General features: G+C 50.9%; 1 protein-coding gene across 2 annotated transcripts in view; it reads left to right on the top strand.

The window, feature by feature from the left end:
* Nucleotides 1-27,821, top strand: part of TMEM132B (transmembrane protein 132B) — a 528,943-nt gene that overhangs the window by 19,038 nt on the left and 482,084 nt on the right. The window contains exon 1 of one of the 2 annotated variants that reach the window (XM_009248394.4): nucleotides 15,708-15,821. The exons of the other annotated variant lie outside the window; for it this stretch is intronic. Within the exon in view, the coding sequence (XP_009246669.3) occupies nucleotides 15,755-15,821 (67 nt within the window). The 5' untranslated portion in view covers nucleotides 15,708-15,754. Of the gene's footprint in view, nucleotides 1-15,707; nucleotides 15,822-27,821 lie in introns of those variants that run through there. 2 annotated transcript variants of the gene reach the window in all.

Raw genomic sequence — 27,821 nt, forward strand, 5'->3', positions numbered from 1 at the left:
GCTCATGGCTATGTCTCCAGCACCTAACACAGCCTGGCATATAGTAGGTGCTCAAAGATATTTAATGAATACGTATTTGTTTTCTGTTGCTATGTAACAAGTTACTCCAAACTTAGCAGCTGAAAACAAAACCCACTTATGAGTTCCCAGTTCTGTAGATGGGGAGTCCAGGCATGGCGTTGGCAGGGTGTTCTGCTCAGGGTCTCATGAGGCTGTAATTAAAGGGTTGGCTGGGCTGTGTCCTCATCTGGAACTTGGGACCCTCTGCTAAGCTCATGTAGTTGTGTCATGTGGGGGTTGAGTTTCTGTGGTGGTCATACTGGGGTCCCCATTTCCTTGCTGGCTGTCTGCCAGGGCTGCTTTTAGCTCCTAGAGGCCCCCACATGTCTTCTCATTGGTCTCCTCCATCTTCAAAGCCAGCAGCAGAGAATCTCCCTCAATTTGAATCTCTCACACCTCAAATCCCTGACTTCAGAAAGAGTCCAGTCTCTTTTAAGGGGTCACTCAGGCTAATCTCCCTTTCTTAGGGTCAACTGCACCCTATAACAACCTAATTACAGGTGTAAAATTCATCATATTCACAGCCCCCTGGGGATTAGACAGGGCAGGCATCTTAGGGGCCGCCCTAGAACTCTGCCTACGGAAGAAAGTAGGAATGAATCAGTGCTCATTCTTCTTCCCCATGAGAGCCATTTCCATACCCCAGCCAGCCCAACCACACCTGCTTGTTGGTGGCTACAACTTTTGTCTTACGGTTGCTGGGAGCGTCCTTCTTCTGGCCATGGGTCTTCAGTTGTGCCTCTGTAATGGGTGCATGGTCCCACCTTAGGGCTTTTGCACTTTCTGCTCCCAATGCCTGAAAGCTTCTCCCTGTAGACCCCTCAGTGGCTCCTTCTCTCACTCTCTGTATTTGCTCAAATGTCATCTTTTCAGACTCCCTTCCCTGCTTAAAATCATCCCCTTCCACTCTAAAAATACTTTCTTTGCCTGTTTGACTTTGCAGTTGTTTTCACCACCGTGCTCCGTAGTTTACTTATTTATTTGGTTATGGTCTGTCTCTCTGCACTAGGCTGGCGGCTTCACAAGCACAGGGAATTTTGTGTGTGAGATCCGCTGTCACATCCCCAGTGCCTGTGATAGTGCCTGGCTCACAGTCAGGGCTTAATAAGTTTCTGTCCAGGGAATGAATGAATGAGGTTTAAGGAGCACAGTTTTAACTTTCTTTATCTGATTTTTCTTTTTTCTTTTTGGAAAAACCTGAGCAGGCGCAAGTCTCCCTTCTCCAGGCAGCCTCGTTATATAATCAGGGCCCTGTTCTGCAAGGAGCTGTCAGCGCTGCTTCAAGCAGTTATATTTAGTGTTTACAGCCTCTCCTTTTAGCTGCATGAGATCTCCCGAAGAGCTCTGGAAATTAGGCCTTGCTTCAATAGGGAGAGGGGGCTCCTGGCCCAGTCCAAGGGGGCCCCAGGGGCTGGTGGGCACTCATTGGTGGCAGTAGCCAAGCAGCCCTGACCTCAGGGTCAGCCCGTGGCCAGTGTCAGGTTCAGAGCATCCACATCTAGGGATGGAAGGTGAGTTTGTCCTGTAACTCACAGAGGGGAAACCAAGGATGGGAGTAGAAAGACTGACTGGCGTTCAAATCTTGGTTCTGACACTTGTTAGCTGTGTGATCTTAGTCCAGTTTCTTAACTTCTCTGGGCCTTACCTTCCTCATTTGCAGAATGGGGATAGATCCAGCATATCTTGATTCAGTGAAATCATTCATGGGCAGTGTCTTGCACAGGATAGGGACTTCACCAATCAGTTATTTTTAGTTGTGTTCTGAGAGGCCCCTCACTTGGTTCTGAAGAAGGAGCAGGTACATCTGAGATGCTCCTGGTGGTGACTGGATGGCAGACCCACGCCCCTGGGGGGTGAATGGATGGCAGACCCATGCCCCTGGGGAGTGACTGATGGCAGACCCATGCCCCTGGGGGTGACCGGATGGCAGACCTATACTTCAGGGGGTGACCGGATGGTAGACCCATGCCCTTGGGGGTGACTGATGGCAGACCCACACCCCAGGGGGGTGACCGGATGGCAGACCCACACCCCAGGGGGGTGACCGGATGGCAGACCCACGCCCCTGGGGGTGACCGGATGGTAGACCCACGCCCCTGAGGGTGACCGGATGGTAGACCCACGCCCCAGGGGGTGACCGGATGGTAGACCCACGCCCCTGGGGGTGACCGGATGGCAGACCCACGCCCCAGGGGGTGACTGATGGAAGACCCATGCCCCAGGGGGTGACTGATGACAGACCCATGCCCCAGGGCGTGACTGATGGCAGACCCATACCCCAGGGCGTGACTGATGGCGGACCCATACCTCAGGAGGTGACTGATGGCAGACCCCCTGGTTTTCTCTGTTCTCCATGCTGTGCTTGCTGCTCCATAATGTCCAGGGAGCTCTCATGGATTTGCTTGGAGGTGTTATTTTGGGATGAGCAGAGCCGTTTCTTAGGCAGGGGCCAGCAGATTCCAGTTCATGGGCCAAGTCCAGCCCATCCCCAGTTTCTGTAAAGGCTCTTGAGCTAAGAATGGTTTTTGCACTTTTAAATGGAAAAAAAGAGAAGAATCTACAACAGAGATGTTGTATGGTTTGCAAAGCCTAAACTATTTCCTATTATCTGACCCTTTATGGAAAACTTTGCTGACCCATGCCTTAGAGGATGGAGTGCAGTGGGAGTGGGGGGTGGGCTGGGGGGGGAAGGGTAAGGCCCAAAGCAAATTCCAGTGTGGGTATCCCTTGCCCCCCACTGTAAAACCCAGTAAGTTAATAATGGCTGCTCCTTACCCAATATTTAGTATGTGCCAAGCACTTTATCTATGGACATATTCTAAGCCTCAGCCCAACTCAAGACATAACAGCCATCACCAACCGCATTGTATAAATGGTGAAACTGAGGCTCAGAGAGGCTGAGCTGCCTGCCTGAGATCACATAGCCAGTGAGTGGCAGAGCTGGGATTTGAACTGTGATAGTTTCTGATGTGGGAGCCTGTGCTGTTTCCCCTTCACCCCAAGGCTTCCCAAGAGGCAGTATCAAAGGACATGGAGAGGGACATCTGTGTGACATCCATTGACTTTTCTGCTCCCTCCTCCCCCATCCTGTGGTCACCGCAGAAACTGTTGGAGCAGTGACCCTGTCCCCAGCATACCCGGCCCAGGGAGGCTGGAGTAATCCATGCCAGACAGGATAATTTGGTTGCAAGTGACAGAAATCAAACTGTGGATAATGGTGGCAAGCTATGGGGAGGCTCACGGAGTCAGCAGGAGACCTGCTGTAAAACTCATTTGTAAAACAGAGAGCCAGGCTGGAAGTGGGTGGTGCCAGGTGAGCTTGCTCCTCCTGCCCTATTCCTGCATCCCTGCTTACGATGGATGTGTTTGAAAGGGAGAGTCTCATGGGTCTGACCTGGTGCATGCCCACCCCTGGCTAGGAGCGTGCAGGGAGTTCCGAGGGAGGTGATTCTCCAAAGGGATTTAGCTCTGATACAGAGATGAGGATGCCACTGGCCAGCCAGGAATGGATGTCCCCTCCAGTGGCCTCCCCAGGACCAAGAGATGGCAGCCTCAGCCTTCTCTTGACCAGAGGGGTGGCTAACTCTGGCCTCTTGCTGGCCGTTTTCTTTGCCACATGGATGGAGACACAGAGAATGCCCATCTGCATCCAGCGGGAAGACAGGAGCTGGCGTTGGAGGAGAAGCAGAGTGGGGCTTTCTGTGCTTCTTACAAAGCCAGTCCTGGCTTCCAGCTCACTCTGGAGACCCGGCTGTGCCCACGCCCTTGGGTTTGGTGAAGCAGCCCTGGACTCGTAGTAAATTCCTGTCTTCACACAGCCTCCCTTCACAGGGCTTCTTTTACTTGCAAACCAAAGTGTTTTAATTGATGCAATGGCCAAGAGGCAGGTTTGGGAGGGGGCAGCCCTACTTACTGGCCTTTGTGACAAAGATTGTTTTCTCCCAATCTCCCTTCTCCTTTTTGCATATGAACAGAAACCTAATTCTAACTGGCCACCCAGAATAAGGAAAGGTATATCTCTCAGCCTTCCTTGCTGTTTAATGTGACTGTGTTCTAAGTTCTGATCAATGGGATGGAAATGAAAGTGTGTGTGTTACCCTCCCAGGAATTGTTTTTAAGTGGAGAAACCATGCCCTTCTCTACTTGCTTTCCTGGTTGCTGGAATTTGAATGTGATGGCTGGAGCTCAGCAGCCACTTTGGACCATAAAGTGACTTGGGAACTGGAGGCAACAAAGTAGAAGGAATCTGTGTTCCTGACACCATGCAGCATCATACCTGCTTTATACTGGCCACCTCTGGACTTTAAGAATTTGAGAGAAACAAAGTTACATCTTGTTTAAGCCTTTTTTTTTTTTTTTTTTTGGTTACTTATAGCTAAACCAACTCCTAGCTGCTGCAGCCTTGGTGGTGATTTGCAAGGGATGGTATGGATATGTTTCTGGTAGACTGTGCTGTTGTTCCCAATTCTTCATCTCGCTCTGTATTCACACTCTTTGCCATGTGATGTTGCCATTTTTCCTACTAAGGGCAGAATGTCCTTCTTCACCTTGGCTTTGCACTTGCCCATGTGACATGCTTTGGCCAATGGGATATTAGCAGACATGATGCAAGCACACCCTTGAAATCTGGTTGTGTGGTTGGGCTTGCCTATTGTGTTTCCATCATTGCCTTGAGATGACTCTGCCATGGCTCATCTGCTGGCCCAAAGAGAAGGAGAAACACTTGGATGCTGGAACCAACCCACAGCTCATAGAAAAGCCCAGCTGAGCCCAGCCTGGATCAGTGGATCCTCAGCCAAACTGCAGATGTGTGAGCAAGAACAAATCATTGTGGAAGCCACTGAATTTCCTGATGGTTTGTTACACAGCATCATTGTGGCCATAGCTGGCAGATACAGTGTTCTCTTATCCTTTAGTAGAACTAGATGGTAGTGTCTCTCCATTTTCCCTTTCCACTGCTCCTGAGCCTCTGCCCAGCAACTCTCTCTCCTTGTCATCCCTCCTGTCCACAAACTCAAGGTTACAAAGAACAACCATGCCTACTTTCTAGACTCCAGGGCCCCTCGGCCTGGAGTTTCTGTCTGCTGCCTCAGTTACCTCGCTCTTGTCTGAATTCTCTCAGGACTTGTGACTAGAAAGGAAAGAAGTCACGTGTGATGTGACTCTGATGTTCTTCCTTTGCAATGGCCATGAAAGGAAGACAGAGGGTAGAGGAAAGCTCTAGGTGCCTTTCCATCCAGCCCAGGAACCTGCTGATGGTGCATACTAGGGAGACCCTGAGATGATGCTGACAGTTAGCAGAGGCGGGAGCTGGCCTCTGAGAGATGTCACACACTGCTGCGTCCAGGGACATGTGTGTCCTTGAGTGTCCGGAGCCTCTCAATGTACCTTGGGAATTCAGGCAATGCAAGCATGTCCAGCTCAGAGACTCACTCGTGTTTCTGAAATCTGCAGCAGAAATCAGCAAAAGGCGTCACACCTAACAGCATCCACAATCTTGGTGGGAGCCCTTGCACCTGCCTGCACGACCTCCTCGATGAGGGAAGCCATTGGCCTCTCCAAGAGCCATCTCAGTGACCAGCCCAGTCCTCAAATCCCAAGGAGTCACGCGGACAAAGACTCTTTTCATGGCCAGTTTAATTGAGGTCTACAAACTCAATCTTGTTTGTTTTATTTATTCATCTTTAATATACACTCTCAGTTTTATACAATTTATAAGAGATTTCCATTTCAGGTTAGTTCATTATACATTATGAATTTACAAATGTCAAGGAGATGATCACAATGAAATATAGATGGTGTGGTTTCTAGGATGCTGTACCCAGGGGGACTTCAACAGTTGTGTTTAATAAATGCAGTGGTGTCCCTTGTTCCAGAACAGTTGTGAGGTCTGCCTGGGGGCTGATGCAGACCTGAGCACCTTGGCATCTTTAATGCACATGAATTTTCATGGCAGGGATCCCAGTGTTTTCAGCAGGTCCTGGCTTTCCTAGCCAATCCAATTCTGTTCCTGAGGTTCCATCATCAGCTCTAATAGCCTGGTTGTTATTCCCTGTTTGCTTTCAACATGGATGGAGGAAGTTACATAATACTCAGTGGTGAACAACGGTGTGGGCCACACCATGGATACAGCTTCTGTGAGGGCAGCTCCTGAGGGGTGACTGTCACCCAGTGGCAGTGCTGTGTCCCTCTGTATTTGGCTCTGGGTCTTGGCATCTGGAATCTCCTTCTCAAGAGATGGAGGAAGAGCCTGTAGTGGCTCAGAGAGGGCCCTGGGGACAGCTAGGTCTCAGTTCAAATCCTGACTCTGCCATTTGGATGACCTGGGGCAAACTGATTAAACCCTAGAGCCTCAGTTTTCTCATCTGTAAAACGGGGATAAAATACTTCCTTCAGTGTTCCTGGGATGGTTAATGGGGTTGTCACCTTGGAAGGTCTTAATAAACAGTAGGACAAAATGATCATAGTCATTTTGTTAGGTGTTAGAGAATATAAACAGTGGGACGCCTGCACTGATAATAGTGAGGTTTCCTCCTCTAAGCCAGGGAAGCATAACGATGAGATCTGGACATGCTGGAAGAAAATTCGTCAGCTGGGTGAGGTGGTTCTTGCCCGTCATCCCAGCTACTCGGGACACTGGGGTGGGAGGATCATTTGATTCCAGTAGGTTGAGGCTGCAGTGAACTATGATTGCATTGCTGCATTCCAGCCTGGGCAACTGAGTCAAGACCTTGTGTGTGTGTGTGTGTTTTTTTTTTTTTTTTTTAAACAAGAAAAACCCCAGGCCAGGCACCGTGGCTCATGCCTGTAATCCCAACACTTTGGGAGGCCAAGGCAAGTTAATCACTTGAGGTCAGGAGTTCGAGATCAGCCTGGCCAACATGGCGAAAGCCCGTCTCTACTAAAAATACAAAAATTAGCCGGGCATGGTGGCGGGCGTCTGTAGTCCCAGCTACTTGGGAGGCTGAGGCAGGAGAATCGCTTGAACCCAAGAGCTGGAGGGTGCAGTGAGCTGAGATTGCATCACTACACTCCAGCCTGGGCAACAGAGTGAGACCCTGTCTCAAAACAAAACAAAAAAAGAAACCCAACAACAACATAATTAGGGTTTACTGAGCTCTAGGACTTGCATTTTGGGAGGGCCACCCTTCCCCACTCTCAGGCTGTGTGGTTCAGATGGGGCTCATCTCCCTCCCAGCCCTAAGGTTGCACATGTAACTCAGGCCTGGGCAACTTCCATAGTCCATCCCCTTGGGCACAGTGATTGGTCCAGGCTTAGGCATGTGACCTCACTGTGGCCAATAATATTCCTTTCCTGCCACTTTCCTGCTGAGATTAAATCCTGAGTTTGTTGAGCCCCTGGAACCAGCCAAGCTTGAAGCCACGGAGACTTTGAGTATGTGAGTCAATAAATCCCTTTGGACTTAGGTTTTTTTGACATCATAAAAATAGAACACTATTCTGAGCCGTGTGACTCCAGACAAGAAGAAAACTCTTGGCCCCTTGTAGGCTAAATGTAGTTACTTGGCAAGCCAGCCAACTTCAAGGCAGGTCCTCTGAGAGGATGTGCAGGACCACATCCATCAAGCAGCCGTCTCACCTCCCCACGACATTTCTATAATTCCATTCCTTCCTGTCCCTGCCGAAGGGATCCCTTCCTGTCCCTGCCGAAGGGATCACTTCCTGTACCTCCATGGAGCTGTAGTGCTTTGCAACCCTAATTAACATTAATCCTGGTGTGGTTCTAAATGCGCTCTAATTTTCCCACAGGGAAGCTCTCCTAAAGGACTAAAGAATAAATGTAATTTGCAAGAGAAATAAAAAATATTTATAAGCATACAAAGGCAAATGTGGTCAAGAGAAAGCTATGCAGATGTGACAACCCACCCATTTTCTCAACAATGGCATAATTATGGCCCTTCACACCTGGACAGATCTTCAGATTTTAACAAGGGGTAGTGGACTTAAAAGTAGTGTAATAAGGCCGGGCGCGGTGGCTCACGCCTGTAATCCCAGCACCTTAGGAGGCCGAGGCAGGCAGATCACCTGAGGTCAGGAGTTCGAGACCAGCCTGGCCAACATGATGAAACACCGTCTCTACTACAAATACAAAAATTAGCTGGGTGTGGTGGTGCATGCCTGTAGTCCCAGCTACTCGGGAGGCCGAGGCAAGAGAACTGCTTGAACTCAGGAGGTGGAGGTTGCAGTGAGCCAGGAACGCACCACTGCACTACAGCCTGGGTGACAGAGAGAGACTCCGTCTCAAAAAAAAAAAAAAAATGTAATAAGTAATGGTAAAATTACAACTAGTGATAATTTCACTGATTTTCCAAATTTTATTGAATTATCTTGATATTTACCAATTCTTGATATAGAATGAATACCTGAAGTTTTAATCTTTTAATAGTTGCATAACACAGAGAGTGTAGGTTTAAAATGAGTCAATTAACCAGGTTGAGTTTGTAGACCTTGAATAAAGATTTGAGCAAATGGCACTGCCGTACATTCACAGGAATTTGAATCAGCATAAGTTTTCGGAGAGCCAGCTAATGTGAAATTTCTAAACTGCATATTTTCATTTTACAATGCATTTTTAGGAATACATCCCGAAGAACTAATCTTGCACATGTATAATGGTGCAGGAATAAGACTGTTGCTTTTTAATAGTGAAAACTTGTAAATGATCTCAAATGTTTGGCAACACAAAAATTGGTTAAACAAATTACAGCACATCCAGTGACAGGACTGTGCAACATCATTAAAATTATCATATGGAAAAACATTTAAATGCCATGGAAAGATGTTCACAATATATAATTACATATGAAGAGCAATTTAAAACAGTACATATCATGTGAACCCATTTTTAATTAAAAAAACCATGTCGAGTATGCACAGGAAAGGGACTGGAGAAATACATTAAAATATTAGAAGTGTTTATCTTTTAAAGGTGGCAGTTTTGCTTTTTGAATATTTGTATCTTTGAGTTTCTGCAAGGAACAAAGAATTTGAAAAATATTGAGTTATGCTACATCAGAGAACTAATAATAATAATAATAATAATAATAATAATAATTTAACTCTCACAAAGTCAGTTTAAAAAAATAGAATTTTCTACTTTTTTTTTTTTTTAACCATTTGACTTAAGGTCTCAGGCTATTTTGTTGACAGGATAAATGCATATAACAGTCCACTTGGGGCTTTTCCTGAACCCACTGTGATGGTTGATTTGGCTGTCAACTTGCCTGGATTAAGGGGTGCCCAGATAGCTGGGAAAGCACTGTTTATCCTCAGTGCTCCTGCAGGGACTGGGGCTGTCCCTCTTCTGCTGAAAGGGAAGCCCAGGTGGTTTGGTATTTGATTGGAATGATTGGGCTGTCCCAGGTGCGCTTGTGGGGTGTTTTTGGAGGGGACTGGATGTAGGTCTGTGACCTGAGTACGGAAGCTCCTCCACTGGCGGGGGTCCAGATGCAGTAAAAAGGTGGAGGAAGGGTGAATGCTTGCTCTCTTCTGCATCTGGGTTGCCCTCCTTCTCCTGACCTTGACATCAAACTCCAGGTTCTCCAGCTTTTGGACTCTGGAACTCACACCAGCCCCCAACCCTGCAGGCTCTCAGGCCTTCAGCTTGGACTGAGAGTTACACCATTGGCTTCCTTGGTTCTGAGGCTTTCGGATTGGGACTGAGCCCCACCACTGGCTTCCCTGGGTCTCCCGCTTAAGGATGGCCTCTTATGAGACTTTTCCACCTCCACTATCAAGTGAGTTGATATCTCTAATAAATCCCTTTGCATAGCTTTCATTCTGTGTATCTTTAAAAAAATTATTTTTTATTTTTGGTAGAGACAGGGTTTCACCATGTTGGCCAGGGTGGTCTCGAACTCTTGACTTCAGGTGATCTGCCCACCTCGGCCTCCCAAAGTGCTGGGACTTTTATAGGTTCTCCGTCTTTCTGGAGACTCTGACTAAAACACCACCTTTCTTAATTAGGCTGCTTTTTGCTGACAGTAACGGATGTCCAAATAGCAGTGTTTAAACAATGCAGTTTATGAGCTCAGTGCAGAATATCAGCTCAGTGAATGCCCCTGGCCTTGGGACCGCACTTCTGGGGTGACACATTGGCTCGAGGATGTTGCCAGGATCTGTCTTTCCACTCTCCCACCAGTAGCCATCAGTGGGCACTGTGGTGCCTCATGGGTACAAGAGGCTGCCAGGGCCCTTCCCATCACATTTGTACTCAACAAGCTGCCAAGAAGGAAGAGGGTAGAGGGCAAAAAGGAACTTTGTCTCTCTTGTTTGATCAAGGAAAGTGGTCCTCCTCCAGCTCCTCTTTACATCTCATTGGTCACCCTGACCCCCTTGCCTCTTCCAGAACCATCCCTGGCTTGAGGGAATGTGGTAGGCTGAGACCTGTTAGGATTCTGACCCCGTCCCCAGGGCTGGGCATGTTGCCACTCAAACAAATAGGGAGCCTCTTGGGAAGGGAGACAGGGCTGCATCTAGTTCCTGGGGGTCTTGGGTCGTGCTGAGGCATGGTGGGTGGAGAAGGGATGGTTGGCTTAACTCATCCGTCTTGGTTAACAGACCCTGGGGTTGGACTGCTTGGGGTTAAATGTGATTCTGCCATTTGCTGGCTGACAGTGCAGCCATGGAAAAATTGCTTCACCTTTCTGTACTCCAGTTTTCTCAGCCAATAAAATGGTTATGGGATTAAATGAATCAAAACATGCAAGCCCAGTAGAATTGAAAACAGGTGTTCTAACAGAAAATTATATATGAATGTTTACAGCAGCACTATTCATAATAGTGTTTCCAAGGTAGAAAACAACCCCAATGTTCATCAACAGATGATGGACAAACAAACATGTTCTACCCACGCAGTGGAATATTAGTCAGCCATAAAAAGGAGTGAAGCTTTGACAGGGTACAACGTGGATGAACCTTGAAGACACAATGCTAAGTGAAAGAAGCCAGACACAAAAGATCACACACTGTATGATCCCACTTAAATTAGTTAGTGGAGCAGTCAAATTCATAGAGACAGAAAGTAGTCTGGTGGGTGCTAAGGGTGGAAGGGAGGGGAGAATGGGGAGTGATTGGGTACCAGGTTTCTGGCTGGGTGATGAAAAAGTTCTGGAACTGGAGAGTGGTGATGGTTGCATAGCGCTGTGAATGTACTAAGTGCCACTGAATTGTACACTTTAAAGTGATTAAAATGGTAAATTTCATGTTACGTGTATTTTACCACCATTAAAAAACAACACACGTGCAAACTGCTTCGAGCAGTGTCTGGTACGTATTCAATGATGCATCATTATTTATTATTATCATTATTATTTGTTACTAGTCTTGTTCTGCTCTAGCACACTTTACACTTGCTCCAAAATCCCATCCCGATGGTGCCTTCACCCCTGGCTGCCACCTCACACCCTTCCCAGCCCCTGCCGGTCCAGGAATCATTTTATCCTGGGAAGCCAGGGGTCAGAGCTGTTCAAGGTGCTTTCTGCTCAAACACACCAGGAAGCCATTTCTCCCCTGTGGGCTCCTCCCAGTTGGGAGTGGACCTGGAAGGGAAGTCAACTCCTTCCTGGTCTGAGTGTTCATGGGCTCACCTCCCAGGGCTCAGCGCTTACTGTACTGTCCAGCCCTGAGCTCCTTTCATTCATACATTAATATAACCAGGACTGATTGGGCCACTCTCTGTACGTATGATGCTGGGTGGTAGCCACTGTTACGAAGAAGAATAAAGCAGGGGAGGGGACAGAGAGTGATATGGATGACTGCAAGTTGCCATAAAGAGGCTCCTTCCTTCCATCGTGGGTCCATATGTCCAGGTGTGCAAGTAACTGATTTCTTGAAATTCTTTATTCTTAGTAAATGCTTGATTACCTGTATAAGTGAGCTTGGCTTCTATTTTGAGAGGCCCCTTTCCCCTACCACGCCCCTGTGATGCAAGTGCAATCTAAGTCAATTCCGTGTTCCCTGAACATGCCAGAAACATCAATGTGTGCAATGGACAACAGTCCCAGGCTTTGCAGAGAATTTCAACGGGTGGTCACCACGGCAGCAGCTGCCTGCGTGTTGGCGTTCAAGGGCAAAGGGGTCTGTTATTGCCGCTGCCAGTTGGCTGAGGTGGGGAAACCTCTCTGCCTATTCGCCTCCATCTCACCCCTACCCGCATCCCCACCCTGACTTCCTTCTGCAGCGCCCTCCAGACCTGCAGTTCCAGTTTCAGCCACGAGATGGCAATGTTGCTCTTCGCCGGTAGCCCGGCGGGCGCGTGGGCTGAGTTGCAGCAGAACCGGGGTGCGGGGACGGACCGGGAGCAATCCGCGCTGGAGGCAGTCTCTTACTGTGCAGGGGGTGGTGGGGCCTGAGGAAGCCTTGCACGGCTATGCTGGGGCTCGAGGCTGGCTCTTAGTCGAGTCGGCCTCCCCACACTTACAGATCCAGGAGGACAATTCCTGGACTCAGTATCCCATCTATACTTAGGGGGAGATTGTAGGCTGTGTAATTCTTACGGTCCTGCCCAGGCCATGAGGCCAGCAGGCTGGGGGCGAGAGTCTGGGTAGGAGTGAGAGGAGAATTCCGTTCAGCCCTGGGGTCTCCTCATTACTGCCGCCAGCCTCTCAGATTTCCCCCCAGCCCTTCAGAATCCAGGGAGGCTTTTTTCCCCTGCTTATTTCCTCCAGAAACACCCTCTTTAGAGATACAGGCTCAGGGCCCTGGTTAATATGCAGAAATCCTCATCCAATCACAAGACATCCCTACCCCACATATGAGCTCAGAGAGGATTAGGGGCTTGGCCAAAGTCACACAGCTGGGGCATGGAAAAGCTACCCTCAAAAGGAGATTCCTCTCTTCAGCGTCTGGCTCAACCATCATCGGCATATTTTAATGGGGAAGTGCCCTTCCCCACTAAAAGGTGCTTTCTTGGAGTATGACCAGGTAGTCCTGAGTGTGGGGGTGGGGGGAAGGCAACTGCCATCTGCCATCACACCTGGGACTGTGTGACCACTGGCTTGGGGACTTGCTGGACTGATTGACAAGCACCGCCACTAAGCCACAGAATGACCCCTTACCCTGCCAGAAAATGACTTTTTATCTTTGGCCACAGTCTGCCAGCCTCACTGACTTGCTTCCTGGTCAAACACATGGTTCACCTTGGCACCAGCACCCCGCGGTCACTCCTGCTGTGGCTCTCCCCTGCTGTCGTCCATTCATTTCTGCTTCACCATCCCCTGCAGAGGCCGGCACACAGTAGGTGCTCAGCTCTGCAGATGCTTATGAACAAGTGAACAGGAAAGAGGTGTTGGGGGCAGCCGGGCACAGAGGACCCTAAGAGAGTCCTGACCACATCTCCAGGATCATCCTCTTATCTGGGGAAAGGGTCACAGAAAGGGGACAGATGGGCCCCTCGCAAGGCCACCCCAGGCCCGAGGAGACCCCCAATCCCGTCGTCCAGCCTGTTGTATGGCTGTCCACACATTGCAGGCCTTGCCAGGGAGCCCAACGGGGGCTTGGCCTGGGCATGGGCCCCTTGCAAGGGAAGCCGATTAACAGCCACGGGAAAATCCCTTTACGTCTCCTAATTAACCTGGGCTGGAGACTCAGCACCTGCCCCTGGCTTTCTTCCTTCTTTTATCTAGGAAGAACTGAGTGCTGCCTCTGCTAATGAGCTTGTCTGTACTAATCAAGCAGGTGCCCTGTCCCCCATCCCCTCTTGCAGCCCGGAGTGGGGAGGATTGTTCTTCTGATGTGAGCTCCAGGCCCGCAGAGGAAAATCAGATCTATCATAATAGTGGCCATGATGATGAGAATGATAATGTTGACACTAACTCCTTTAAATGAGTTCCGACTTCCTAGGTCAGGGGCTTTGTATGTGTTATTGCGGGCACCAGGTGATGTGCAATGCCTTCCATCTCTCAGATGAGAAAACTGAGGCTCAGGGAGGAATAAGGGACTCGCCCCAGCTTGCACAGCTAAGGAGTGGCAGAGCTGGGATTCTCAGCCAAGACTCCATGAGCCAGAGTCTTCCCCAAATCTATCTTTTCATCACCCCACGCTGCCTTATTGACCATTTTCAAAGAGTTTGACCCACTTTTTCATGGAAAACTGAGATGGCAGAGCAAGTGGCTGGTGTGGTGGGGGCTGGGGTGGAGCCAGGACTTCAAGCCACCTTCCCAGGTGGGCAACCCCCCATATCCCCTGTCCTCCCAGCGTGGTGGGAAAGCTTTCAAGGCATCTGAGCGCTGCTAGAGGCTCCCCCACATGCTCCCAGCATGACTCATTCATTCGGCTTAGCCCCCCGTGGCTTTGCCCTGGTTGGGGGTGGGGCGCCCAGGAGGATCAGTGGTTTCTGGGATAATAGGTACTGGGGCTCCGTGTGACCTGTGACCTCCCTCCGCACTCTGGCTGCGTCCCTGCCCCTGGATGGAAGAATTCGACCACCCAGTACCGGCCCTGCGCAACACCTCCGCGCCGTCACTGCCTGACCCTGCGCTGGGAACTCATTCCCGGGACCGCCAGGGAATCTGCCCTTTCTAGGAGAACTCCTGGCTGCCTCCGCGTGCTCCTAGGGCCTGCGCGAAATGGGAAGGTGCATCCTCTAGCCTGGGTAAATAAGGGACCCTGCCTCACCCGGGTGGCCATCCCCAGGCCGCCTTCGCTGTGTTTCAGGTGACCGCACCCAGCCTGCGCGCCCCTAGCCCCCATCCCGGTGCCGTGCAGAGGCTCCGCACACAGCCTCGGCCTCCCGGAGGCCCTCCCCCCTCTCCTCTCCCCTCTCCCACAGGTACTCCCTAGCTGTGCCACATTTAACCCGGGACCTCCTGTCCGCGCTCAGTCTCGCAGTCTCTGGCCCCGGCAGACACCACCTCTCCAGAGGTCGCTGCCCCCTCCCGGTGACCCTCCGCTGGCCTCCTCACCCCTCGACCTTGGCAACTCCTACCGCTGCGCCCCAAGACGCCGGATCTAGCTGGGCATCCCCTCTCTGCACTCGGCATCCCCTCTCCGCACTCCGCACCCCTCCCGCAGCCCCTGTACCCGCGAGCGCCCGCGACCCCCGGCAGGCTCCCCGAGCCTCCCGGCCGGGCGCCCTCCCCCGGGCCGCCGAGCAGTGGCGCGTCCCGCCGCCTACTGGCCGGGCTGCCGCCTGTGCCCCGGCTCCCGGGCGGCCCCTCCCCCGGCCGCGGCCCCGCCCTCCGCTCCTCTCCTCCTCCTCCTCCTCCTACTCCTCCTCCTCCTCCTCCTCCCCCCGGCGCTCGCTCGCTCGCTCACTCTCTCGCTGGCTCGAGGGGCGGCCGGCAGCTGGCGCTGGCAGAGGCGGCGGCGGCGGCGGCGGCGGCGGCGGCGCGACCGGGATGGGACGGGCGCTGGGGCGCAGGAGCCGCGGCGGCGGCGGCGGGGGCCGCGCAACTCGGGCCAAGTGCGGGGCAGCCGGCCAGGGCGCGGGGCGCTGAGCCTCGGCCGCCCCAGCTCCCCAGCCACGCACGGCCGAGCCCAGGAGAGCGCGCAGAGGCGCAGCCGAGGAAGCGCCGCCAGCGCCGGCGCCTGCGTCTGGGGAGGAGCGGCGCGCTGGGAGCGAGCCATGCCCGGCGCCCGGGCGTAGCCGCCGGGGGCTGCTCCGGGAGCCGCGGGCCGGGCCGGGCGCGCGAGAGGAGCAGCCCCGCGCCGCGCCCACCGCGCGCCGAGGACCATGCCGCCCCCGGGCCGGGCGCCGCCGCTCGGGCTCCTGCTGGCGCTGACTGCGCTCCGGTGCCCAGGTAACGCGTCCCCGGACCCCATCCCCGACCCCGGCTGCGGCGCACAAAGTTGGCTGAACGGGCGGCTGCCTCCTTCTCAAGTCCCTGGCAGCGCGCATCTCCCGGACTTGGACAGACCTGGGGAGACCCTGGGAACCCAGGAGCCCCCGGCGCGTTCCCCTTTGCCTAGCGCCTGGGGAGAGCCCGCCTGCCTTCTCCCCCAAACCCTTAGCTTCCTTGCGGATCCTTTCGGGACGCACGGGGGCCACAGACCGGGGCACTCAGCCTCTCGAGGCGGGTGGGGACGCGACTGCAGGAATCGAGCCCCCTCCCCGCCCTGCCTTGGGCCAAATCCCCCCCAGGTCCCAGTTCCTCCGGGGATTTTGCTGGGTGGGGGCGTTGACGCAGCCCTTCTCCAGTGCCTTGCTGCCCGCGGTCGCACAGTGGTGCGTTCCCGGGACACCTGCGGGCCCCGGAGATGTCTCGGCCGGCGCTGTCTGGCTTGTCCGCAGCCCCACCCCACGCCCCGCGGCCCTCCCCTGCTTTCACATCGCCCTCCCCAAGCTACCCACCCTCGCCAAATGGCCTCCTCTTGGCCAAAGAGCAGCCCGCTGCGCGCCTCCTGCAAACGCGGGCTACCCCAGCGCGCTGACCCCAAGGCGGGCGGGAGAGGGTAGCGGCGGCCAAGCAGTTCAGGACGCGCCGGGGAGCCTGGAACGCGGTGCTGTCCAGAGCCATTGCCTGGGCACCGGGGAGCTGGACTCCCTGCTGAACCAGCTCAGCTGTCGCCTAATCCTAGTGAGTGGGAAAAGCAAAATAGTCAGGTATTGTCTGTCTTCGCTGGAGTTTGGAAAGCTTTCTACCCAGCTTGGTGTGGCTACATGTTGGTTCTATAGAAAGCGTATCCTAAAATGACAATTCCTCCCCTCCCCCCATCCCATGCAAGCAGTGGAGAAAATCCTAAAGGCTCAGATGAACCCCGGGAACAGTCACGAGCAGCCCTCATGTGCTTTTGAAATCTCAGTTCTCCAAACCTTTTAAAATCAAAACCCATGATTTGGGAACAGGTAGCTTTTGCTTAAGAAAATCTCTCCCCATTTTCTTAACAAACAAACCGCACAGACAGGCAGAATGCAGCAGAAAAATACAACTATAACTTTTCGGCTTTCACTGTCTTGGTAAGGTTGCAGTTAGGAGCAAACCTGGTCTGTCAACTTGATGTTCGATGTATTTTATTTGCATGGAAAAAGTCAGTGTCGGCTTCCTTTGAGATGCCCTTAAGTGACCCAAAATATTTACCAACACCTTCGACTTGAAGAAAACCTTCTATTGGAGATCTCCGTCAGCGTTCGGCTTTGGTTCAGCCTAGAGAATGGCATTGGGCTTAACGTGGATGAATCTTGCTTGCTTGGCTAAGGAGCAGCTATGATAGCTGTTTTGCTTTCGGCATTCCTCTGCAGTCCACGAGAGGGGCTGCTGCTGGGGCCGAGGCTGTTTTCTCTTAGCTGCAGCCCTGGGACCTGTTTGCAAAAGTGCACAGTCCCTCGGACTTGAAAATTGCAGTTTTGTCTCTATTTTGTTTCTCCACGGGGGTCAGCGTTTGCCTGGATGTGCTTATAAGTGAATATCGGAAGTCTCTCAGAGAAGCTGCCTTCATAATGCTTTGTAAGAGAATAGGATGGTCCCCCTACCGCCCCCCCGCCCTCTCCCCCAGCAACAGAAGAGCCTGTACCTGGCTCTAGAAGGCCCCATCTTGGGAGGGAAGGTGAGCTCCCACTGAAACCTGCTGCTGGCCGGCTCTTTGCCTGCTCCCCTGCTGCTCTTTGGGAGAGTCTCAGCAGGGCAGCTCGTTCCGACAAATGCCGTCCGGGCAGAGCCCCCAGTGCCATCGCCCCGTCCCTGGAAGCATATGCAAGTCTTTAACTGGTCCCCACCAGGGACATAAAGAGACGACAGTTTGATAACTATATTTAGCACTAGTTAGGAGGGATGGCAAAAAAAAAAAAAAAAAAAAAAGAAATTCCTGAAAGATACTTAGCTGCCTACACTTGGTTTTGAGAGGTTCAGAGGAATTAACCAGAGCTTCCTTCAGAGCTGGTTGGATTTTCTGGATGATTTCTGCCATGGTTTACCGACCCCCTTTGGCTGAGGGTCTGGAAGAGGGGCTGGAAGAGTTCAGAGGCAAAGATGCGCACGCTGTCTCCCATCACACACACGCAGGGACTGGCTTCTTTGTCCCCCACCCCCCTTCCTGCGTGGGTAGCTGCCATGGTAAAGAGTAGGGTGGGTGTACTTCTTTCAGCCTTGCAAGTGCTTAAACATATGGAACGGTACTTGGTAAGAGTCAGCACAAATCCCCCAGCTTAGCGACTAGGGGGCCCCTATTATTCGAGCCACTTTTGTGCATGCTGTGGCTTTGCAAATTAGCGGTGCAGTTACAGTCCCTGCTGAGGAAAATGAACGAACCTTGCTTCGTTGACTCATTATGCACGGGAGTCTAGGGTCTATGAAATCAGGGTGGGTGGAGCACCCCCTACCTGCCCCACGACAGAGGGGCCACGTAGTGGCAGGGGGGAGCTTTGGCTTTCAGGGCAGAGGCCCTCTTCCTCCTGCCTGGCACCTTGGTGTGGCATGTGGTATATTTCTTTTTCATTACAATAGTGATGGGGGGGGCGCCTGTGTGTGGCGCTGCCCTTCAGAGAGGTGGCATTGGGAAGTGGTGGGGAGTGGTATGCAAATGTCGTCGCCTTCCCCAGCGATTTAATGGCTGCACAGTGGAGGTTCCCAGAGTAAATCATTTCATCCCCTCTCCTCCCACCGGATGCAGGGAGTTGGGGAGGCGTGGGGCTTCTGCATGAGCTACTGCACTCAGAGCCAACAATGAGCACGGTGGTTGCCTTGATCCAAGGGAGCAAAATAAACCCCTCATTTGTTGGCTGGGAGTCTGGGGTGGGGGTGGTCTCTGGGCCAGCAAAGCCCTTTCAGGGGCCTTGTTCCCAGATGCGTCTCCCAGCTCTATGCGGCTGGGTGGCTCCTTTCTTCTCTCCTGTGTCTCAATTTGAATGGGGATGAAGGGGGTCCATTTCCCCTGAAGCCAAGGGATTCAGCAATGCATCACCGCCCATCACTGTGGCGAGATGGAGGCACCCTGGTACCGTGGGTGACGGGGGTGCTGCCAACTCTTCAGCAGAGTAGGTGGGTTGACTTCTAGAGCAAGAAGGCACCTCAGAGCCCCTCCTTCAGCAGCCCCCTGGCAGATGGGAAGGAGACTTGGGCACAGGGACCGCTTGTTCAGGGTCACACAGTGAATTGGAGGCATGGGTTCCCCTCTCCTTAACTCCTCACCTACAACTTTCTAACCCTGTACCTGGGAGCTCCTTTGGTAGAGGAGTTCTACTGTACAGTCCTTTAGGGAACTATGACTCCATTCAAGGATCCCAAGGTCGTGAGAATGACAGCCGCCTGGCCTGGCCAAGACAGCCATTGTCAAATCCGAAAGTTAGAGAGCAAGTCTTAGTGGTGATGGTGATGGGAAAGAGGTGGTGATGGGGATGGGAAAGGGGTGGTGATGGGGAAGGGGTGGTGATGGGGATGGGAAAGGGATGGTGATGGGGATGGGAAAGGGGTGGTGATGGGGATGGTGAAGGGGTGGTGATGGTGATGGGGAAGGGGTGGTGATGGTGATGGTGATGGGGAAGGGGTGGTGATGGTGATGGGGAAGGGGTGGTGATGGTGATGGGGAAGGGGTGGTGATGGTGATGGGGAAGGGATGGTGATGGGGAAGAGATGGTGATGGTGATGGGGAAGGGGTGGTGATGGTGATGGGGAAGGGGTGGTGATGGTGATGGGGAAGGGGTGGTGATGGTGATGGGGAAGGGGTGGTGATGGTGATGGGGAAGGGGTGGTGATGAAAGCAGGTGCTTCTTCCTGTGCTGCAGGCAGCATCCAGGCCTTTCCCTGCATGAACTCGATGGGATGCTCACCACTCTGGCAAGTGGACACTCCCATTATTCCTAGTTTACAAGGGAGGATCTGGAGGTCCAGAGATGCTAAGTAACTTGGCTGGGGTCACACAGGATTAGGATTCCAGCCCAGGCACTGGTCTGTGTCTTACCCAGCACCTCGCACAACCAAATTTCACTCTCTAGCCTTGTGCAGAATGGTGTGGCCTGGCCTCTGAACCAGCTGGGCTTATACTCCAAGGTGGTGGATAGTCGTTAAGCTCCTTTGATGTGCTAGCCTTTGCCGGGTCTTTCACTTCCTTTCTGTTCCCTCTCTCTTTGCAACAAATAAATGTATTAACGCAAACTAAGGCTTAGAGCCGTAGAAATCAAACATATCAGAGTCAGCTCTGTAGGCAACTGGGAGTCCTTTCGAATTCTGTGCTCCTGAGCGATTAGATGGCTATGTTGAAGGGCAAGACTTTGGCAGGCCGAATTTTGGTCTCATGCACTGGAATACTGGTTTATCCCTTTGGCCTCTGTGAGACTCAGTTTTCCCATCTGTAAAATGGGCCCTGAAATTCTCCCTGGCTGTTCTCATTACAAGGCTGGGGACTTCAGCAAGAAAGAGTTTCATAAACAACAATGGCGTGCTGATGCGTGAGGCTGTTAGCACAGGACATGGGTCCCAGGAGAGGAAAGGAGGCAAGAAAGGAAGGGGCGATTGGGGACACGTGCTGCAGCCATCACAGCTGCAAAGAGAAGAATCATGTGCCCCAGAATTAGTAGTAACACAATAACTAACCCTGCTGTAGGGCGCACTGTGTGTGCTTAGCGCTTCGTAGATTTTACTTCACGGATTTTTCAACAACCCTAATGGGGTAGGGACTTCTATTTGCCCCATTTTACAGATACGCAAACTGAGGCCCAGAGAGGCAATGTGAGGTTTGCAAAGTCACACAGCCAATAAGTGATGGGGTGCAAGTGTGAACCCTGGTGCGTCTGTCCCAGAGTTGGTTCTCTTAGCTACTACATTCAGTTCATGGGCACTGAAATTTTGGTGCAATTTATTGGATTTTGAGGCTGATTTGCACCCAAGGGATTAAGGGATGTGTCTTGAGTCAAGGGGAGAGTTGGGTTTTTTGTGAGAAACACAGTTTGGAGAATTTTGCCCCTCTCCCGACCCCCACTTGCTTTAGAAATGAGGTCTTGCTCTGTTTCCAGGCTGGAGTGCATTGGTGCAGTCATAGCACACTGCAGCCTCAGACTCCCGGGCTCAAGCCATTCTCTTGCCTTGGTCTCTCAAAGTGCTGGGATTATAGGTGTTGAGCCACCATGTCTGGCTGAAACCTGTCCCTTCTAAAGTCCACCTCCTCATTCGGGAGCCCCGGCCTGCTTTGGCAGGAGGGACTTGGCGTTTGTGGAAACAGCAGATGTGGGAGGCCCCTGGAGGGTGGATGGCTGCAAAGTTCTCTTGTTAGTCACCAGCATTTACAAATTCGGAGATGTCAGTGTCACAATCCAGTTTCTGGCTTTGCTCAATAAATTGGGAGATCTTGGAATACTGGTTTAGCCCCTTGGCCTCTGTGAGACTCAGTTTTCCCATCTGTAAAATGGGCGCCGAAATTTTCCCTGGCTGTTCTCATTACAAGGCTGGGTACTCCAGCAAGAAAGAGGTTTGTAAACAACAATGGCGTGCTGATGCGTGAGGCTGTTAGCACAGGGCACGAGTCCCAGGACAGGGAAGGAGGCAAGAAAGGAAGGGCTGACTGAGGACACGTGCTGCAACCATCACAGCTGCAAAGAGAAGAATCATGAACCATCAGCCGTCTGCCAAGTGGTTTCTCACTTCAGGATTTCATGGGATTCTTGGGCAACTGTTGAGTGAGGGGTAGGATGTGTCCTCAGATGGGGACACTGAGGCTCAGAGGAACCTAGGGACTGATTCAAGATAAGTCAGTCCATGAAGGGCAGGGTAGGGTCTCCTCCCCAGAGCTCATGACTTCTGCCCTGATGGTGCCTTCTTGTCCTGGAGTTTTGCCTCAGTTTCCCTGCCCTCAGGCCTGGGTGCCTGTGATCTCCGGGGCTTGTGTTCTAGGGCAGGTTGGGTGATGATGAGGAGACAAATAAGAAGCTTATAAATACACCCACAGGAAAATCCCAGACATTAATTTGTGTTTTTCATGGTCAGTGCAAGGCGATATGATGAAGAGTGACTGCGATCCAGGAAGACTTCTTAGAGGAGGTGGCAGTTTTCTAATTTGAGACCTTTAATGACCAGAAAGAGCCAATTGAGAGAAGGGGGTTCCGGGCAGAAGGCATGTGAATCCTTGCAAGGTTCTTTGCAGAGTGCCTGGCACACAGCAAGTGCTCAAGAAATGGCAACCAGCTCATTCATTCATTCATTCATTCATTGAACAGAGGTATAAATCAGTGCTAAGCACTTGGGACACAGCAGGGAACAAAAGAGACAAATCCCACACTCTGTCATTCTTGCAGAGCAAGACAACAGTAAAGCAGTGGACAAAGAAATCTGAACTTCAATGTCAGGAGCCATGGGGAGAGATGAAGCAGAGGAGCTCAGAGGAGCTGGTCATCGCTTTCCTGCTCCACCAGCTGCGTGGCTTTCCATCTTCCCATTCAGGGCAGAATGGACTCTCAATGCCCATTCTCTGCCGGCTGGGGGCAGGAGAGAAAGAAGCCTGGGTTCTTTGGAGTTGAATTCCAGTGACTTCCCTTGGCTAAATCAGCTGGTTCTGCAGCCAGGGTGCTCCTGTCTCCCTTCCCTGACACCCTGACTCTTAACTGATCAATACCCTCTCCTTATGCTTCAGCCCCAAAATAGTTACATAAAAAATCAATAGAGTCCAATTTGATTTGCTGTATTTTATTACTGAGGGTGATAGAGTCACTGGGTGCTCCGAGCCTGGTCTGAATTAACCCGTTGGGGGGGGTCTCACTCATCATGGCCGCGCCTCCGAGTCCGGGATGCAGTGCCCGGGAGGAGTGACTTAGTAAATCATGCCTCAAATGTCTGCTTTGTGTCCTGAATGCCTCCTGCCGGGGCTCTCAACACATCACAGCAAATGGACACATGAAAATACTGCCGTGGCTGCAGCCGGCACACCTGGGGTGACTCCCCGGGCCTTCCAAGGGGTCTTGGCTTTGTTTTTGGAACTCTGGAAGGGAGGCTGGCAGCACCTCATCTCCTGGCTCCCGGAGTCTGCGGCTCTTTGTTTGCTGGGTCCTCTCCGTGTTGTGTACTCTGCCGACGTATTTATGTCTTTGGCTTGGTATTTTTCCTTTCTGTAGTTGTGCCATCTGCTGCTGCAGGCTGCAAGCATTCCTGGCGAGCAGAGGGGGCCAGGTCAGTGGGGTTGGGGGGCACCTGGGCAGAGAGATGGCAGAGGTGGGAGGGCCGGGTGGGAGGGGAACCTGTTTTCAGCGAGTCTGTAGGTTGGACAAGGGGAGGGAAGGGGGAGGCATGGTGTAGATGGAAAATGTTATTTTGCTAGAAAACTTGTCTCTAAGCAGCAGCCAATCAGAACTTTTCCAGGCTGGTGGAGGGCTGCTGACTGCCTCTGGGCCATATCTGGCCTGCAGACTTTTCTTATTGGTGGCCGGCATTTAAAAATTGGGAGCTGTCAATATCACTATAGGGGTTTCTGGTTTTTCTCAAGAAATTGGGAATTCTGGGCAGTGTTGGCCTCGCCTCTTGACCTGAGACTCAGTTTCCCTTTCTGTAAAATGGGCTCTGAACTCACTCTGGCCGGCCTTGTTCCTGGAGACCTCCCTTCATTTCATATCCTCCCTGCCTTCTTGCCTTTGTCTGTTCCAAGACATTTTTATTGTGTACCTGCACTGTGCCAGCCCCTGTCCGTGGTGCTGGGGATATCAGCAGGAAGAAGACAGGCAAAAAACCCTGTCTTTGTGGTAAGCATTAAGGTGGAGAGAGACGGATATTGAACACAATAAATAACTAAACACACTGTGCATTACCTGGTGGTCAGTGCTGTGGAGAAATGGAGTGGGGGAGCAGAGATGGAGCGCTGGGGAGGAGGGTTTGCGGGTTTTTTTTTTTTTTTTTGAGATGGAGTTTTACTGTTGTTGCCCAGGCTGGAGTGCAGTGGAGTGATCTTGGCTCACTGCAACCTCTGCCTCCCGGGTTCAAGTGATTCTCCTGCCTCAGCCTCCCAAGTAGCAGTGATTACAGGCGCTCAATACCATGCCTGGCTAATTTTTATATTTTTAGTAGAGATGGAGTTTCACTGTGTTGCCCAGGCTGGTCTCGAACTCCTGACCTCAGGTAATCCACGCACCTTGGCCTCCCAAAGTGCTGTATTACAGACGTGAGCCACTGCGCCCGGCTGGGTTTGCAGTTTTATACAGCAGAGTCAGGAAGGTGGCATCTGAACAAAGACCTAAAGGGGTAAGGGAAGAGGCCAGGTGGCTATCTTGGGAAGAGTGTTCCAGGCAGAGGGAACAGCAGGTGCAAAGGCCCTGAGGTGGGAATGTGCTTGGCAGAGTCGAGGGAAGGAAGGGAGGCCAGTGAGAGCTGTTCCCTCACTCTTTGGGCTGAACGAGTGAGAGAACAGCAAGAGGAAAGGAGGCCAGCGCAGTGAAAGTTCTAACCAAACTAGTCTTTGGTTAGAACTTTGAGTTTTACTCTGAGTGAGATGGGAGCTGTTGGCAGGTTAGAGCCGAGGAGGGATCTGCTGTGACTCACAGGAGCAGAAGCCCTGAGAGGCTACTGCAGTAGTCCAGGCAGTAGTCCAGGCAAGTGACAATGGCTGCTTGGACTGAGTGGTTGCTGCAGAGGAGGTGAGAGGTAGTGAGATGTGGAGTGTATTCTGAAATTTGAGCCACAAGATTTGCTGAAGAATTGGGTTCATTTAGTAGATATTTATTGAGTGTCTACTATGTGCTCATTACTGTACTTGGAATTGGAACCAAATCAATATTTCTTAGTGATGAACAACAGAACTTCATCTGTGAGTTGGGCCTTTGCGTTTTGTTTGATCTTCCCAAGAGTCCCAGTGGAGAATGGCCTGCATTTTTGCATCTGTAAGATGGAGATATTTATACATCATTAATGGCTGGGCACGGTGGCTCATGCCTGTAATCCCAGCACTTTGGGAGGCCGAGGTGGATCACATTAGGCCAGGAGTTCGAGACCAACCTGGCCAACATAGCGAAGCCCCATTGCTACTGAAAACACAAAAAATTAGCTGGGCATGGTGGTACATGCCTGTGGCCCCAGCTACTCAGGAGGCTGAGGCAGGGGAATCACTTGAGCCGGGGAGGCAGAGTTGCAGTGAGCCGAGATCATGCCACTGCACTCCAGCCTGGGTGACAGAGCAAGACTGCATCACAAAAAAAAAACCCAAAACATCATTAAGGAGAATAAAGTTAAGAGGGGTCATGAGATGATAGCTGTGGAATGTTTACTGGCATATAGTAAGTGCTCAGTAAAGAGTGGCAATGATGAATATTGTTAGTATAATGCTGATGATCTTAATAATGATGCTTGACGTGACCAGGGCTCAGTTATGCTTCTTGCCCCAGGAGAAACATAGCTGGAAAGAGCAGAGTTAGGATTTGACTTGTGATCTGTCAGACTCAGTTTGGTATTCATTTTTCCTGCTGAAATCACTAAGATTTTTATTTTTAATTAACTTTTATTTTAAGTTCAGGGGTACACGTGCAGGTTTGTTATGTAGGTAAACTTGTGTCGTGGGGGTTTGTTGTACAGATTATTTCATCACCTAAGTATTAAATCTAGTATCCATTAGTTATTTTTTCCTGATCCTATCCCTCCTCCCACCCTCCACCCTCCTGTAGGCCCCAGTGTATGTTATTCCCCTCTGTGTGTCCATGGAAATCGCTAAGATTCGAAGAAAAACATTCTTCCTCTGTGCCTGATGTGATGATTCTGGCACAGTTGATTGTTCATTTGCTAGTACAGGTGTTTTTGTTTTATTTAGGAGAGGTGTATGTGAAAAGGTGTGTGTCAATCAAATTTTACTTCCTCCATCAACTTCCAGGACATTTTAGAGATGTGTAAATTCTGTTTGACCCTTTGCCGGCCTTGGCTCCTGACTTGTTGCTTGTTATTTTCTGTACCCTTTAATCCAGGCATCAGCAAGCCATGGGCCATGCACCAAATTTGGCCCTCTACTTGTTTTTTAAATAAAGTTTTATTGGAACACAGCTGTGCCTATTTGTTTACATATTGTCTGCAGCTACTTTTGTACAACGACAGAATTAAGTAGTTATGACAGGTATCATATGGCCTGCAAAGCCTAAATAACCTATCTACTCTCTGGTCTGGTCCTTTTAAAGACAAAATTTGCCTTAAATGTTCAAGTAGGGAATGCTCTGTGAATGTATGTTTATAGGACACTGACAGTGTTCAAAAACAAGCCATCATTTTTAATGTCAAAAAAAATTATCCAGCTCCTTGGAATGAGAAGAATTGTGGGTTTGGTAACTCTCAGTGGAAAAAGAAAAACAGATTGATCGAAAGTTGCCATCAACTTAGTAATGCTTTTGAATGAGTAGGTTTTGGTAATTACAGTAGATTTATGTAACATTTAAAAAATAGTAGCACGTGTGTGTGAGATATTTTTTACTCTGTAGGCAAAGCTCAGTGGCTCACAGCACAGAAGCCCCCTTGTAGGGAGGCTGTGGAGGGAACTGATCAGTGATTTTATACTCAGCGTGATTCCAATCCATGGATCTCTTATAACCTTGTGTTTCTTCATATTGGGTTAAAAGATGGATCTAGCCTTCTTTGTCTTTAATCTGTGACATCCAGGCTTATGATATTTTAAGTTTCCAATGTGATGCTGTAATGGAGATGATGTGCCAATGCAAGGGTATGTCACTATTTTAGTCTGAATTGTCTTAGTTGTAAGGGACAGAAATGGGAATGTAGGCATCCTTGGAGCTGGGAAATTGAAGAGGGAAATGGCTTCAGGTATGGCTGGGTCCAGGGGGCTTAACACTCTCCTAATGGGGGATTCTGCTCTGTCCGCCACTTGGTCTCTTAGTTCTTTTTTCTCTCTGTGTTGACTTAATTCTCAGACAGCCTCCCCCGTTCTGGTGGCAAAGCTGGCCACAGTTGGCTCCAGCCTGTCCTCCAACCAGTGGAAATAGAATGTTTCTTTCCTAGTCATCCTAGTAAGAACCCCAGGACTGACTTTTACTGGAGTAACTCGGGTCATGTGCTGACCCCTCAGCCAGGGACTGGGACTGTGGGGATGGAATCTGATCGACCACACTTAAGTCAGAAGCTCATTTCTGGAACTGAAATTAGAACCACGTTGCCAGAGAGGAGCAGAGGTTATTTCCCAAAGGAAAATATGGATGCTTGCATCAGAAGGAAGAAAAACTACTACCCAAGTAGGGTGGGGAGAACCCGCAGGTCTGGAGAGCACTCACATGTGATTGATGCCTCTGGGGTCCCTATGCCAGGAAAGGAGCTGATGCTGCCTCCCTCCCACCCCTGGAGGCTGCCCTTTGAGCTGCTTCCAAAGCTCCTCGTGCTTCTTTATTATGTGTGTGACCTCTGAAACCCCAGCCCAGTGACTTCACACATATTTTGGTTGCTTTGGTTGAGGACGAATACTTGGAAGATAATCTGCCAGCATGGATTAGAGTAGTATCTGGTCTTTGACCCAGCAATCCCACTTCTGGGATTGTATAAATAAGAGGATTTCTATTTTGTATAAATAAGAGGATTCTTATTGTATTGTATAAATAAGAGGATTGCCATATTTATACAATTGTATAAATATGTATACATATTATAGTTTATATTGTATAAATAAGAGGATTGCCATGAAACAGGTGTGTGTGCTGTTTCAGAGGCAGCACATAGCGGTAGTGATGGAGTTTGGCTCTTAATCACTGCTGTTTGCTGCCCCTGAAACTGGCACACACACAGCATCGTATACACTTTTGCATAGTTTTACAAGTGTGCAGGAAGGCGTGGGGACCCATGCCAGTGGTTAACCTTACTGACCTCAATGAGGAAATGAAGGGGTGATGCTTGCAGGGCTGATGGAAAAGGAGGGGA

Source organism: Pongo abelii, chromosome 10 (genome assembly GCF_028885655.2).
Source record: "Pongo abelii isolate AG06213 chromosome 10, NHGRI_mPonAbe1-v2.0_pri, whole genome shotgun sequence".
In the NCBI taxonomy this organism is placed as follows: Eukaryota; Metazoa; Chordata; class Mammalia; order Primates; family Hominidae; genus Pongo; species Pongo abelii.